At 46.7% G+C, this 14,435-nt stretch overlaps 1 protein-coding gene across 3 annotated transcripts in view; it reads right to left on the minus strand.

The window, feature by feature from the left end:
- Positions 1–14,175, minus strand: part of ash1l (ash1 (absent, small, or homeotic)-like) — a 30,877-nt gene extending 16,702 nt beyond the window's left edge. For 2 of the 3 annotated variants that reach the window (XM_079367551.1, XM_079367549.1), the window contains exons 1-4: positions 13,031–14,175; positions 11,964–12,059; positions 8,060–8,853; positions 2,742–7,137 (exon numbers count right to left, since the gene is read on the minus strand). In XM_079367551.1, coding sequence (XP_079223677.1) covers positions 2,742–7,137; positions 8,060–8,656 — 4,993 coding nt within the window. In that variant the 5' untranslated portion in view covers positions 8,657–8,853; positions 11,964–12,059; positions 13,031–14,175. Of the gene's footprint in view, positions 1–2,741; positions 7,138–8,059; positions 8,854–11,963; positions 12,060–12,925 lie in introns of all 3 variants that reach the window. The other variant, XM_079367550.1, reaches the window with a different exon arrangement.
- Positions 14,176–14,435: the final 260 nt, after the last annotated feature.

Here is a 14,435-nt window from a genome sequence, read left to right on the forward strand (position 1 = left end):
TATTCATTAATAATAACAAATTGACCCTCAGTTGGGTTGTAAGAATTTATCAGTACACTGTGTCAAATGTTCATTGTCTTGGTGTCTTGTCTTGGACATGTGACTGCAGGAGCTGCGGGTTTAACCTCCAACTCGACCACTGAGCACAGCGACCCCCAATTCACAGAGTAAGCTTATTATGTAACTAATAAAAGGAGAACAGCAGCTTTAACCATTTCCATATAACTATTCCTGTTTCTAGTGAACGGCCTGTGCATGGTAGGTCATCATGAATGGTGTGCAAACACTGATTACGTAACAGTAGTAGCTGAAGTAATAAATAATAAACAGAATAAACATTTTTTGATTCCCTTTTTTATGTTTCACTTCATCATTAGACTCCCTTAAAGTCCTTCTTTTTTTTTTTTTTTTACCTCTGCATCACCCTCTACAAACACTCCTCTGTCAGGGAGTCTATCTACTTCCATCACTCTTCAACTTGTCTTGTGTGGCAGCCCAGTCCCCAACCCTTAGCCTCCTCTACCTTAATGGTGCTGTCTGTGACCGCTGGGTGACCCCATGTCCTGAGCTCTAATCCTGGATTACCCTGCTGTTGTTTGAACTGCATCACATTGTGTCAATTGGGACCTTACAGCCTCCTATCGCACTTACTAACATGCAAATACACAATAGTCGTGTAATCCCTTTCATTTTTTATTTTTTTGGAAGTCAGAAATACTGTGACAAATATATCCTCAGGATCGCCCCGAGAAGTTGGAACCGACACTGGGACCAGACAAAAAACTCAAAATGGCTGCCACGCGCATCAACATTAAATTTGAAGTTGTACACAAAAATGTTTATTAGCAATGTAAGCCTGGCTCACACTGCAGGAGTTTTCAAAATCCTTCCTGTTTTTAATTTGAGAAGCGTCGCACACTTTAAGAGAAACAGGATTATCTCACAACAACAGCTCCCTTCAAAATCTGAAAATCTTGGCACTTCACACCCGACAGGATTTCCTTTAGACATGCTCCTATTACACTGTCCTCCCACATCTCTCGGGGTGATTGTAGTCACACACGACCTTTGTGATGACGTTATTGTCAAGCTCTTTAACTGTAAATATCAGGCGTCCCCAATCTGCTCGTTAAGATTGGATCTTTATACGACTCGCACGGTAACAAGCAGCCTCGAGTCAGGATGGAAGAGCGATTGTCGGGATGGAAGAGTCGGACCTCAAATCGGCCCGATCATCCTGCAGTCTGAGTCAGGCGTTCGTCTGGTTTGTGTAATTAAATCAATCACAGCTGGGACATCTGACTTCCAAAGTGAATGGAACGTAAAGTTTTAGTATCTGAAATACTGAAGCTTGAAAACACAGATCTACATTTAGATTTATATTCAAACACTGCCACGTGGAGACAAAGCAGCAGTTGTTGACAAACCTACAACACAGCAGTGATTGTTCGAGTTCACAGAACTTTTCAACTTGCCACACTTCCAAACAACCCTGCAGGGAAGTATCAGATTTCTTTGCAATCAGCCAAAGCCACACTTCATCCTGCCCGCATTGTGTGGACTGTCTGTTTTTCTAGGTTACCTTTCTGGTAGCTTGGAAAATACTGCCCAATTATTGATAACCAGGTCGTGTCATTTGAAGTATTCTCTTCACACACGTGACCTCCCACTGCTTACAAATGCACATCATTCTTAGCAGGGGGGGGGGGATTATTCACTCACTCTGAAAACATGAACATTTCCGAGGCTCCTCACATCAGCCACATGGAAAGGCCTCACCATTGTGGGCTATTGAGGGAAATGTCTACTAAATATAGCATGCTAACAAAACACTCCATCTCCTTGGCTCTTGCAGGAATGCAACATTAAATGTGGCAAATGGCAGCCATGAACACTCACACAGGAGCCAGTTTAAGTCAGAGCACATGTTTGGTTGTTTTTTTTTTTTAGCCATGCCCGTAACCACTAGTAAGAGCTACCAAATGTCAGACGAAGTTTGCACAGGGGATGTCATCAAGAGACCCCCCCCCCTTTAGAATAAGTCTATTGCACTTAGTATTTTTTTTTTTTGCACAGACAGGGAATAGCTGGGATAGCTGAAACAACAGCACAGATGATTTCCATTGCTGTTTGATCCAACCACAACTGATGTGTGAATGGTTCCAGTTCTAACCACTTCACCATCTCTCAGTTTTATGAAGGATTTTCAACAGAATTCACTGTGCAGAGATCAAACAAGATTTGAGAACCCCCCCCCCCCCCCCCCCCTGCTGTGCCACATGGCAGCGTCTAAAAGAGTTATTGCCCAAATATGCAGCCCTGGAATCAGTGTTGGACCTAATTGATTGCACACTGTGCCAGTTTCACCAAAAACTGTGCCGAGCCATGAAGCTCATCTGAAATCAGCCAATCAGATTCAGGCACACGCTTCTTTATACAGCTACATCAGAACTATTTTTGGAAAGTGAATTTGGTCCACAATTGACTCCCTAACCTTTGACAACACTCAATTTAATTTGTGTCATAAGAGTTTCTGTTCTAAAAGGTGTAGCAGAGCTTATGCATGCTTCTGGGATAAAATGGAATGAATTGAATGCCAAAAATAATGAAATGCAAACAGCTCAATGCTGCCATCGTTACTGGTCACATTGATGTCTAAATTTTTATGTGAATATGATCTGAGGTAGGCAGCCCTTTTACAAACATTGATTTGAAATGTTACTTGAACAAATTGAACTTGCCTAACTCTCTCCTTTCTGCTGATGTTGAGCGGTCGTTCCTCATTGGCCGGTCTATGCGGGAGAAGCTGGAACTCTCTGCAACCACCTCAGCCTTTTTGCCCCTGCCCCCCTTCGCCGTAGTGCGGGTGAGAGCGGAGGCAAATAGATTTGTAAGATTGGGAGAATCATGCGCTCCAGGCTCGGTGTCGTCCGTCGGCGTGAGGGGCTCCTCATCCTCGCTGTCAGAGCAACCTGCCGGGTCTTCAGCCCTTCTATCTGAGAAGGGACCCTGGCCAGGTTCGACGTGGCCCCGGGAAAGTTTAGAGTAGTCTGCTTTCGAGCTGCCCATCCTGAACCACGACTCTACTGGGTGGTGGCCTTTTGAGCTGCTGCCCAGTGCGAGCCGGGAGGGGCCGAGGCAGGACATGGAGCTTTCTTTGCGCTTGTACCTTTCTGCAGAAGAGGATGAGGAAGAAGAAGGAGAGTTGGCAGAAGTCGTAGCGGGTTGCTTGCTGGCACTGGTGCTGGAGTTGTCTCGCCCGAAGCGGCATCGCTGTAGAGATTCTGCCATTCCTAAACTGCTGGCTCTCTCTCCTTTCCCTGTTGCTCCACTTTCAGAACTCCCTGCTCCGGCCCTGCTCCCTGATCCTCCTCTGGCTGCTTCCTCTCTGTCCTCCTGGGCGCAACGCTCTCTGTGTTTGTGTCTGTGTTTGTGTTTGTGGTGCCAATTGAAGGACAGCTCCGAGGACATGGGAGGGAACAGGACAGGGGACCTTCCTCCGCCGAGGTACTCCTGCCTGAGCAGCTTGTGTTTTTTCTTGTGAAATTTGGAGGGGTTGAGCAGGAGATGTGAGGGGTGATGATGATGCATGTAGGATGTTGGGGGAGGTGGGGGGAACGAGGGGGAGTGGTGAGAGTGGTGGGAAGGGGCTGTGTGGGGAGACTGGTGGTGTGGGTGGGGATACAGAGCACTTGCTGGGGGAAAGCCTCTGTAGTAGCCCAAGCCCAGGGGCCCGGAGGAGTAAGGAACGCTGTAGGATGGGTGATAGAAACCACCGCTTGAGAGGGGGAATCCAAGCCCGGCGACAAAAGGAACCTCTGACATAGAGTCCCTCAGTTTGGGAGGCCGCCCGCGTTTTTTCTTCATGTCTGGTTTACGAACATAGTGCAAGGGGTCGCATGAGTATGCGGGATGCGAGTAGAAGCTGCCAAAGTTAACCCTGAAGATGGTAGGAAGGAGATCCCTGTGCACATAATGATGTGGAGGAGGTCCACCTGTGCCTCCTAGACTACCACTGGCCCTGCTCCCGGCCCCTGGCACTCTACTCGTTCCTGCCGCCACGCCAATTCCGCCGCTGAGCCGGTGTCCCATGGTTCGGTGAGCTATCCGTATTTCACTCAGCCTCACGACAATCTCATCCAGCTCTGCGAGGAAGTCCGGGTCGAGCCGTCGAGAACGCAGCTGCAGGTACTTCTTCTTACGTTTCCTCTTCTGCCTCTTGAGTTTGTCGTAGCCAGGGCACCCATGGTTGCGGCGTTTACACTTGTGCTTATGTTTCTCCTTGTGTCCTATTAAGGAGGAGGAGGGGGCTGCGGGGTGAGGTCTCCGGGGATCGGGGGATGACCTTGCCCCGTGAGGGGATGGGGAGGGAGAGGGATGTTCCCTGAGCGCAGCCGAGTGTCGCCGCCTGCCTCTGGAATTGAGGCCGACCCCCGGACCCATGGCTGAACCCATGACCCCTGGCATTAATAATCCACTGCTTACTCCATGTGGCATCCCGAGTCCACCCAATCCACCCGGCCCTCCTGCTTTCTCGCCGCGATCAGAGGTGCTGTTATTGTCCGTTCCTATTCCACTGTCGCTGGGCACCGTCTCCTCACTGTGTGACTCGCTGACTGGTGACGGAGTGGCTTCCTTCAGCTCGCTGAGGGGGGCCGGGGAGGTGGGATGGAGCGGCCTGGGAGGGGAAAGCTTATGATAATGGTAGTGCTGCCTGTAATGGTGGTGATGATGATGGTACCCACGGCAAGAGGACTTTTTCTGGGAAGCCGCTGAAGCCATCGATGATGAGCTCAGCCCTTGGTTGCGCGGATTAGGAGCCGAGAAGGTCGGGGGAGGAAAGGAGAACGTGCTGTGGCTGTGGTGGGGGATAGAATAGTGAGAATGACCTGCAAAGTGCACCGAGCCGGGCTCCACAAAGCTGGCATCGCTGATGGGGCTGTGGCCTCCACTTGACTGCGAGAGAGAGGGGGAGGGAAAGACCTCTGAAGAGGAGAGCTGGTGGTGCTGCTGGGACTGTAAATGATGGTGATGGAGGGGCGAAGTGGCGTTTGGGGATAAGAAAGGGTCTGGTGGTGGGGTTGAAGCGTTCATCGACAATTTTGGTTTACGGCCTCTCCTTTTCCCCATATATATTGTGCCCTTTTTGCTGACGTTAATCTGCGGCCCCAGTTTTCCCCCAAAAGAAGCAGCCAGGGATGACAAGGATTGGGTCGCAGCTTCTGCAGAGCCAACGACCCCGCTGGTGACACTTTTAGGGGCTTCCTCTGTTCTTGGGCCCAACAATATTTGACTGAGGATGCGCTTCCGTTTGACACTCTTCATCTTATTGATCTTGCCTATGATAGTTTTCATGATGAGCTGCCCATTTCCTTTGTTGCGGAATCGTTTATCTCCCATGTCCCCTGCCTCGGGGGCTAACGTGGGAGGCTGACCCTCCTGGGGCAAGGTGGGAGGAAGGCGCTTAGGGCGTCCACGCTTTCTAGGCATCGGTTTAGGGGGGTTGAGGTCCACCTCTGGGTGAAGAACCGGTGGGTCCTGTTCTTCTTTGGACTTCAGCAAAGATGAGAAGACCCTGGAGGGAGCAAGCTTGTTAGGGAGGCACCCACGGGCCGGCGCGTCAAGTGTTGGCATTTTAGATTTTGGCCTTCCCCGTTTCCTAGGCTGGGGTGGAAAGAGTTGTGACGCTGTACTTTGTGGCACAGGATTTTGTCTGACCTTATTTGGATTTGGAGGCCTCCCCACAGGTCTTTTAACTGGCGGCAACTGGGTTTCCATGCTTGAAGATAAAGGCAATATGGTATTGCTCTGATCGAAGGGATTGTTTGGATCTGTTCTTTGACTCTGTGCCCTGTTCATGAAACGGGACCAGCGGGGTTTCCTACCCCTGCGTTTTTTAAGGGGTTTGCTGTCCTGCTCTTCTGGAGAGTCCACAGATGAATCAGGAGAATCATCTCTGAGAGGCGTCTGGGAGCCCTCTTCACCATCTAGCTCCGGTGAAGACGCTCTTTGTCTTACAGATTCAGGGGAACTGCTATGCCGACCGAGACGACTTCCATCCAGATTGGGACTGCGCTTACTCGGACTAGAGCTCGTCCCCCTTTCTCCTCGCAGTGACTGGTTACCGGCCCCCTTGTCTTTTCCTTCTGACTTTCCTGTGTGAGGGGGGGACTTGGTTAAGTCTCTGGGGCCGTCTCTGTCCTGCTCCACCTCACTTGCGCTGCTTTCTTCTGCCAAAGGTGGACTCGCTCGCGCATGATGCCGTTGTGAGGGAACAGGGGAGCCCAGGTGAGTCAATGCACTCGCCATCCTCTGCTCAGCTGAGGTGATGGAGGAGGACGAAATGGGACATGACGGTGAAGACGAGGTATGGGGTGAGCAGTGAGCTGTCCGCGACTGTGACTTTGAAATGCCACTGTTGCCATTGTCACTGCTGCTGTCCTTTGACATGACCGAAAGGCGGTTATTGCCAAAAGTGAGTGCGGGGCTGCTGCTGCGACTACTGCTGTTGCTGTTGTTTATGTTGTTAGTGCTGCTGCTACTAGCTTTCCCTGACCCTTCCGTTTCCTCCTTTCTCAGCGGTGTCAGAGCTGGTGAATTTTCCATAACACTGTCTTTGTTCCTCGAGCCATAGGGTCGACCGGGTGGTCGTGAAACAGGAGGCGGAGGAGAGAGGTGTACAACTCTCGAATATGTGTTCCTATTGGCCAAAGCCCTGTCTCGTTGCTTGGCTGTGGGGGCCATAAACCCAGAGCTTGGGATAGAAGGAGTGGAGTCCATCTTTCCAGATTTGGCTGGCTTGGGGGTCTTTGATGGAGGACATGTTGCTATGAGTTGAGCTAATTTCTCAGTGACTGTTGGTGCTCCCCAATTTTGAACACCTTTGTCCTTGTCTCTCTGGCTATCAGTGCTGTAGGTGTATTGAGGAGGTTTCACACCATCAAAGATGGGTTCCTGTGGCACAGGGAGTGGAGGGGAAGTCCGGGGGTTGGGTTGTGAAGCTGATGTTTTCTTCCCAGAAGGATGTGATTTGCTGTCTGGTGGAGGGCGGTGAAGGTTCAGGGGCCTCTCAGATGTGTTTGTGGATGCTTTTGTGTCTGGCTTTGCATCAGACTTGCTATCCGACTTTGGTGGACCCTAGTGGGGGAAAAAAAGCAACAGTACTTTTTATTACGCATGTTAATCCCATCCATGTAATCTACCAGGTGCTTTTTTTTTTTTTCAAACAATTAATTGATGATTTTGTTTTACGGCAAAGTTTCAGGAAGTTGTGACAATTCTTTTATTTAGAAATTTACACATCCAGTTGGCTGAAGTGTTTGCAGGGAAATAAAACCTAAAAAATATTTGTGGATTACATTTATTTCAATTAGTTAACTTATTCATTAGTTGTATTACATCTTATTCTAAATCTCATCCAGTTTCCAATATTTTTTTTTTTTGCTTGACTCCAATTTTATGAACACAAACGTGAAAATGAGACAGACGCTGTAGGAATAATGCTACTGAAGCTAAAAAGCAAAATCTTAACCTCAAGCAAAAGACACCCAGTGCTAAAACAACAAACAATCAATCAGAAATAGGTTTTTAGTTCTCTTTCATAAACTGCAATTCATCGATGGCATTTTCTGTCCAATGCTTCCTCTCTGCCATACCCAATGGGGAAGTTACATTCAGTTCAATAACACTTCAGATCAGGGTCAGATTGGGGACAGAGAGGGGGAGCTAAAGAGAGAGAGGGAGGTCGTGTGGGGGGGGGGGGGGGGGGGATAGGACTTGGCCAGTCAGAGACAGAGGACAGACGACATGCACGGTGTGAGATTGGAGGGGGCGGTGCATGATGAATAGAGACAGGCCAACAGCGCACACAAAGACTAAAGAACAATTTATGCTTTGCTCTTTATATGTGCAATAACATTGTGATTACTATGGTTACGTTGTCAGGGACCATTGCCTCACGGATGACTGACTTTGAAACTGTTTAAGGAAGTAAGGTAAATGTACTGATGTATGTACACAAGGTCTAAATAAATAAATCCTTCATGGTTTCACTCCTTACCTTTTTCGCTGGAACGTTCCCATTCACTTGTGATGATGTGGTTGTAGTGCTGGTTGGAGTGGGCGCAGGAGGGGGAGGAGTTGGAGCTTTAGCAGAGGGGGTTGATGAGGATGATGGGGCTGGTTTGTTGACGCTTGCACTCTTCTCCTTCTCTTTTTCCCTGCTCTGTACTGCAACCTGGCTTTGACTGCCCGGCCCGTCCCCTGAAGCTCCGGCGCGGTTTCCACGAGAACCGCCTCCTCCGCGCCCCGTGTGCCTCACGGTGGCCTTGAAGGCTGGTCGGCACACATAATTCTCGAAGATCTTCGGCGGCTTCGTCATGCGTTTTGCTTGAAGGCCAATCTTGAGCTTCACGTTGCCCTCCGACAGGCTGCTCTCTTTGATGGAGAAATGGGACTGGTCACCACCTGCACCTCCGGGCCCGCTCGCTCCTGCACCCGCAGAGACGGCGGCCGTTCCCTCCTTTTCCCTGTCCCTCTTCTTCTCCTCCTCATCTTCTTTCTTTCCCCCACCTCCCTCCTTCTCTCTCTCCCCTGTTTGGGTACCTAAGAGCAGAGGGGGTGGAGTTGCGGTCCCTCCCTGGATCTTCGCATCCATCGGGAATTTTGGCGTGTGTGCAGGTTTATTGGGTAGGGGATGTTGTGGTTAACAGGCAGAGTTTTTATAAAGGGGATGGGTTGGGGAAAAGGGGGGGAAAGGGGGAAGGGGGATAACAGTTAAGGTGAAGCTCTCCTTGACTGGGGATGGCTTTTCTCCCGTCCTCGGCAGTCCAGCCCTCTTTCTCCGTCCTTCAACTGTCGGAGAAATAAGAGAGAAAAGAGACAGAAGGGAGGAGAGAGCAAAACAATTCCACATTAGCCACCTTCAAACAGAACATCAAGCACGCACTGACAGTTTGGAACGGTTCCCTGCAACAAAGAAGTATAAAAATGTCTTTTAATGAATGATGTTGGAAAGCAGACGGAGGACAACAATTTTTATCATCTGTTTAGATAGAGGCTGTCCTTCATTCTGTCTGGGTGACTTTTTATGGTTCGTTCGTCCTAACAGGCTATAACAATGTGTGACCTATTTACACAGCGAAGGATCGCCTACCTGAGAAATGTAACCTTAGGCTCAAGGACTCTGAATTGTCCACCAAAGAACTACAAAGCCCTCAAAGTCCAGAATCAATAGTTAATCCCACAGTGCTGCCACATCCTTCTGAGGTGTTACGAGATAAGATGCCAAATGAGCAATCCCTGAAGTCCCCTCATTAGCTGCAGTGAAAATGGGTGCATGCGATAGTGTCGGACATCCCTACGTGAGCACAGCAGCAGCAGAGAGCAGCACGTTTCTTAATTGTGCTCCTTAGAGGACAGAACAATTCAATGAAGTTGTCTACAGCTCCCAATGGCCACTGAGTGATTTAATGCGGATTCGCCCCCAAGCAGGTGCTTTCTCCGGGTGAAGTCATTTGGAGGCAATTCAGAACTGTGACCTCAGCACATTGGGCCCTCTGGGACTAGACAGAGGATCCGACTGCCTTTCCCAGCCTTCGCCGGCAGCAACTGCGAGTGAGTGATAGAGCGTCAACGTGCCGGCGGTTTCTCTGCGTCCTACATTAGCAGAGAGCACTAAAGGAGCTACTTAATGGAGCCTCTGGAAAGTCATGCAAGTCGTCACATCAGCTAAGTGTCAGACGCAGAGGAAAAAAAACAACAGAATCAGCCCTGCACAGTCTTAGCCCATGTTTGTTTTGGATTATGACTCTGGAAAACAGTAGTAGAGATTTTTTTTTTTTTTGTTGAACCACACAGTAAATGCAGCCTGACTTTTGGAGTCTGGCTCGTAGCTCCCCCACGCCCTCTTCTCCATGTTTTCTTCAATTACTCACTCCATTTCGCCTCAAAACTGTAGACTCCCCCTTGCTACACATACCACACTCAAATCACACCTCCCTCTTTTCTTTAACACTCCATCAATTTCTGTGTGCTTTCACCGATTTCTTAGAGCTTTTCCCTCCTCTTCCTGTCTCTATTTTGCAAACTTGGAACGCAGTAGTAACAGCACACAAACTAAAGTCACTGTGTTCCTGCTCTAATCCAAAACACATTTCACCCACCGCCACCCTTCCTAACTCTGTTCCCTGTGCCCTTCTCCGAGTGACAAATGTTGCCCTCATTCTTTTATACTAAATGCTCACAGACACACAAGCCGCTTCCGCTGCCTAACAGCAGCTATGCCAAAAATAAGCAACTGTAGTACCTTACACTGTGGGTGCTGCTGACACAAGTGGAGAGAAAAAAAAACCTCCTGGAGAGTCAAAACAATCCTCTCACCCAGGACATTTACTGGCACATGTTGTCTTCAGATGAACATCTGTCGAATAACTCTGTCGTTCATGACTGATAAAGCGTTTTCATGTTTAGTATTGAGGTACTTCTGTACAGTTAAAGGATCCTGCCGTCATTTAAGTTTCACAAGTCATACTTTAAGACATCAAAAAGAGCTCTACAAGAGTTACAGTCAGATATCAGTCATGTATGCCTGATGGTGGCTTTCACTTTAAGAGTAATACTTGATGTTAACATACATTACTTTTGGTTATGTTAAATCAGTGAAGGATTATTACAACAAAGAATCATCTCTGCTTCAACGTTGTCTGTATTTTTTAAGTTGTTCCAGACTGTAAACTTTTACTAATTCCTTTTGCTACATTTCACAACACAACTTTTACATCTACACTGGACGTGTTTTATATCATTTTCTTTTGACTCTATATAATTCACTTTATTTAGAGTTCTAATGTTTACTTTGTTTCCTACTTTTTATCACATTTAAAAATAGTTCCATATATGCACAAAACAAACTGTAAACTGATTCCTTACTGTTAAGTAAATCCAGATTTTAAAACTCTGAAAATAAAACGTTTTAACGGGTATTAACAGGAATAACAGATACCAAATGTAAAGCAGAGAATCAATAATCAATATCAGGCCAAGGAGCTAAGAAATGGCAGAGCAGACAGGAACGTAGTAAACAACTTCCCGCGCCCCCTCCCATTTCTTATCCCTTACTCCCTCCCTCCTTTCACTCCCTCCTCACTTTTGCACACGTTGTTCATAACTGCTGATTTCCCCTTGGCCATAGCAATAGTATCCAACCCACCCCCCACCTTATTATTCACATGAGGGCTGGCGTCTGCCCTCAGAGCGCCGTGTCATTTACAGGGCTTTTACTCCATCGGTATTGGTTTAGAAGGGGAGGGGGGGGTGCCAAATTCCTTTGCTACTACCATTAGTTTGTGCGGAAAGTGCACAAACCTTACGAGAGGACTTGAATGGAAAGGACACCAATAACGTGTGAACCTCGTAGGTTCAAAAAAAATTGCATCAGAAGGCTTCAATACATCGGAGCAGAATGACAGGTGTCAGACAAGCGGCACCGTCTGCGTCCTTCAGCAGTCCGGGGAAGTGAGCCCTAATTTAGTGTGAACAATTTGCATAGAACATCTTAAATAAGTTCACTGCTCTGTTTAAGCAAACAACTTTGGTTGGCCAAAGGAACAGACCAAATAATGTTGCTTTCTGTTTCCCGTACAGTCGAACACTGCCTCTCATGGGAATAACACACTTGTCTGTGAACACATCGCCTTCATTTTCACTTTAAATTCAGCCCGTGATTAGTCATGTTTACGGTCTGAAACGAAAGAAGCCCCGGCCTTCTGAGACGTGCTTTTGCACTTTCTAAAGGGGGTGATGCATGCAACCGAGTAATGATTTGCAAACACATACTCATGCACAGTGTAAACATCTGCAAGGTTGACCAACAAACAGTAAACGCGAGCAGATTGTGGTGAATCTGCACCGATGACAACAGCGACAACATTACAAATACTTGAGCGGTCATATTATTCACTCACCTCTGTAATTGTCCAGAAATGGTGATCACATTATTCCGCCGTGTCCTCCCTTCGTGGGTATCAACGTGGTGGCCACATTTTTATATCTTCCAAGCACTGAATTGCAAAAACCAAAACATGGGAGGAGAGGGGGGAGTGTCAGATTAAGACTATATGTTGAATGTGTATTTAGGACATAGATTCAAAGTGTATGCCGTTTTACTACGAGATCATCCGAAATACACAATCTGTCCCTTTTATTTTTATTCGATTGCACAGCAAACGTACGATCTGTCATGACAAGATGATCATCTCTACAAACATCAGACTGACAGAAAAAAATAAATCAGTGCAGCTATTGACCGCCAACTATGTTTGATTGTTACCCTTTGCGTCTACCGCACAAACTTGTGACCGTGTGAACTGTGAGAGCATCCCAAAACACATTTATACATGTATGACATGCTAGTAAAACGCGAGGTTGTACAGTGATGACACTTATTACAACCCATGCACAGAGGAAAGGCTTGTGTTTATTTTGTAACAGGCTAGTAGCTAACGTTACATTTTGTATCAATGGCAGCGGCTAACCTAGCCTGCTCGAGGACGACTTTAGCCTTATTTATCCCTGTGAAGCTTTAACTTATAGTAGTAAATACGCGCAGCTATTAAACCATTTGTGTAGGCTGAGTTAATCCGTGACACCACACTGTGCAAGTGATGTACATAATCTTACATCTCCGTCACTTTCTCGTAGACACTCGTGTTACTACATCTCAGCTACAGCAGCTAACGATGCACTAGCAAGGCAGCTAAATCAGAGAAGAAAAATAACCCAACGTTGGTTCAAATGCAAAAGCACAATGTGAGTAAACTAAGATTCACACGCAATATTAAAAAAAATATGGAGAGTTATATTCCAGTGGCATAAAATATGAGATGCAGTGCCGTGTAGGTTATTAAAAAAAAAAAAAAACACTAACTGTCAACAAAATGGCGGCTGCGTTGAATCAACAGAGATCCGAAATGGATCTCCCTCTATTTCTTCTTTTTCTCGGTGGTAAAAAAAAATCCCTTTTTTTCCTTACAGCGAGTGGTATCTGTGATATCTCCCGAGACGCTCCGTAATCCTCTCCGACACACCGTTAGCTGGGCCTGGATGTGTCAGCACGGGCCTCTCTCGTTAATCGGGCCTCCATGTCTGCTGCTCAGCCCCGTATCGCTACTGTGTCAGTACAACAGTCCCGGAGAGGAGGGAGGGAGGGAGGGAAGGAGGGGAGGACGGACCGAGAAGGGCGGAAGGGAGATGATGAGAGGAGAGGAGGAGAGCAAATGTCGGTTGTACGCGGTTTGTTGTTGTTGTGGTCCCAAGTCTTTGAGAATAAAAAAACATGTCTGTGTTTTGTTATTTGACTATTTTCAGTTGCCGTTGAATGCTGCTGTTTCAGGCGGGTCGAGGACGCAACGGTCAACTGTCAAACCTGCGACGCTGCCTCTGCTTTCAGCTGCTACGAAGGAGAAACAGCGTCAACATAACGTGATATGTATATATGGAAACAGTACAGACAAGCATCAACAACCCTATAAATAAATCATCCTGATGATATACATTTACATTATTATAGTTAGGCGAGGCTTCTGTATAGCCGTCCGTGTTTTGTTTGCAGATTAATTTTGACAGTTTGTTTTTTGTGATGCGTTTTTGGATGTTATGAAACTATTTTTTAAAGCTGTGTCTTCATTTTGTTCTTCTTTTGTTGGGAATAGGTGTTTTATAGAGATGAAGTGATTCAATCAACATATATGATTCACGATACTGGGTTCACGATACAATTCTCACTTACTGTATTTATTTCACAAAACGAGACTGCATGGACAAATTAGGACTGAGAAGATTTCCTCAGGGGTTGCAAACCTACTTTTCACTGTGGTTTGGCCTTTTAATGTGTTTTTATTCTTCCTGCAACTAGGGGAGGTGATCGAAGCTTCTCATTGTGCTGTTGATTAGATGCTGCATCATGTTGGATGTGCTATTTGTGCAGTCTTTCTGCAATATTTGCAGCTCTATCATTTTCTGTCATGGGGAAGCCAACATTTTGCTCCACATGGACACTCACCATATTATTGCATTTCATTTTTTAGAGTACCAATGTGACACCTTTGAATCGATTGATTCATCACAAATGTACGATTAATCATTTGTGTTTTACACTAACGCACTGGATATTGTTTTTCATATTCTAATCCATATTGGTTTAATAAAGCGTAACAAAACAGTCATTGTGTTCACTTATTTAAAGTGTAAAAGAAACAATACATATTGATGACAGCAATATGTAAAAAAGCCTTAAATATGTACTCAGTGAATCTAAAATGTAATGTGAACCCCACTTATTGTCAGACATAAGGGTGTGTATACAAATCTGAGAAGAATATAACCTCAGAGATGAAGGAGGTGTAGAGGTCAAGGATCACAGGGTAGGCCTTCAGTAA

This window comes from Symphodus melops (genome assembly GCF_947650265.1).
Source record: "Symphodus melops genome assembly, chromosome: 18".
NCBI lineage: Eukaryota > Metazoa > Chordata > Actinopteri > Labriformes > Labridae > Symphodus > Symphodus melops.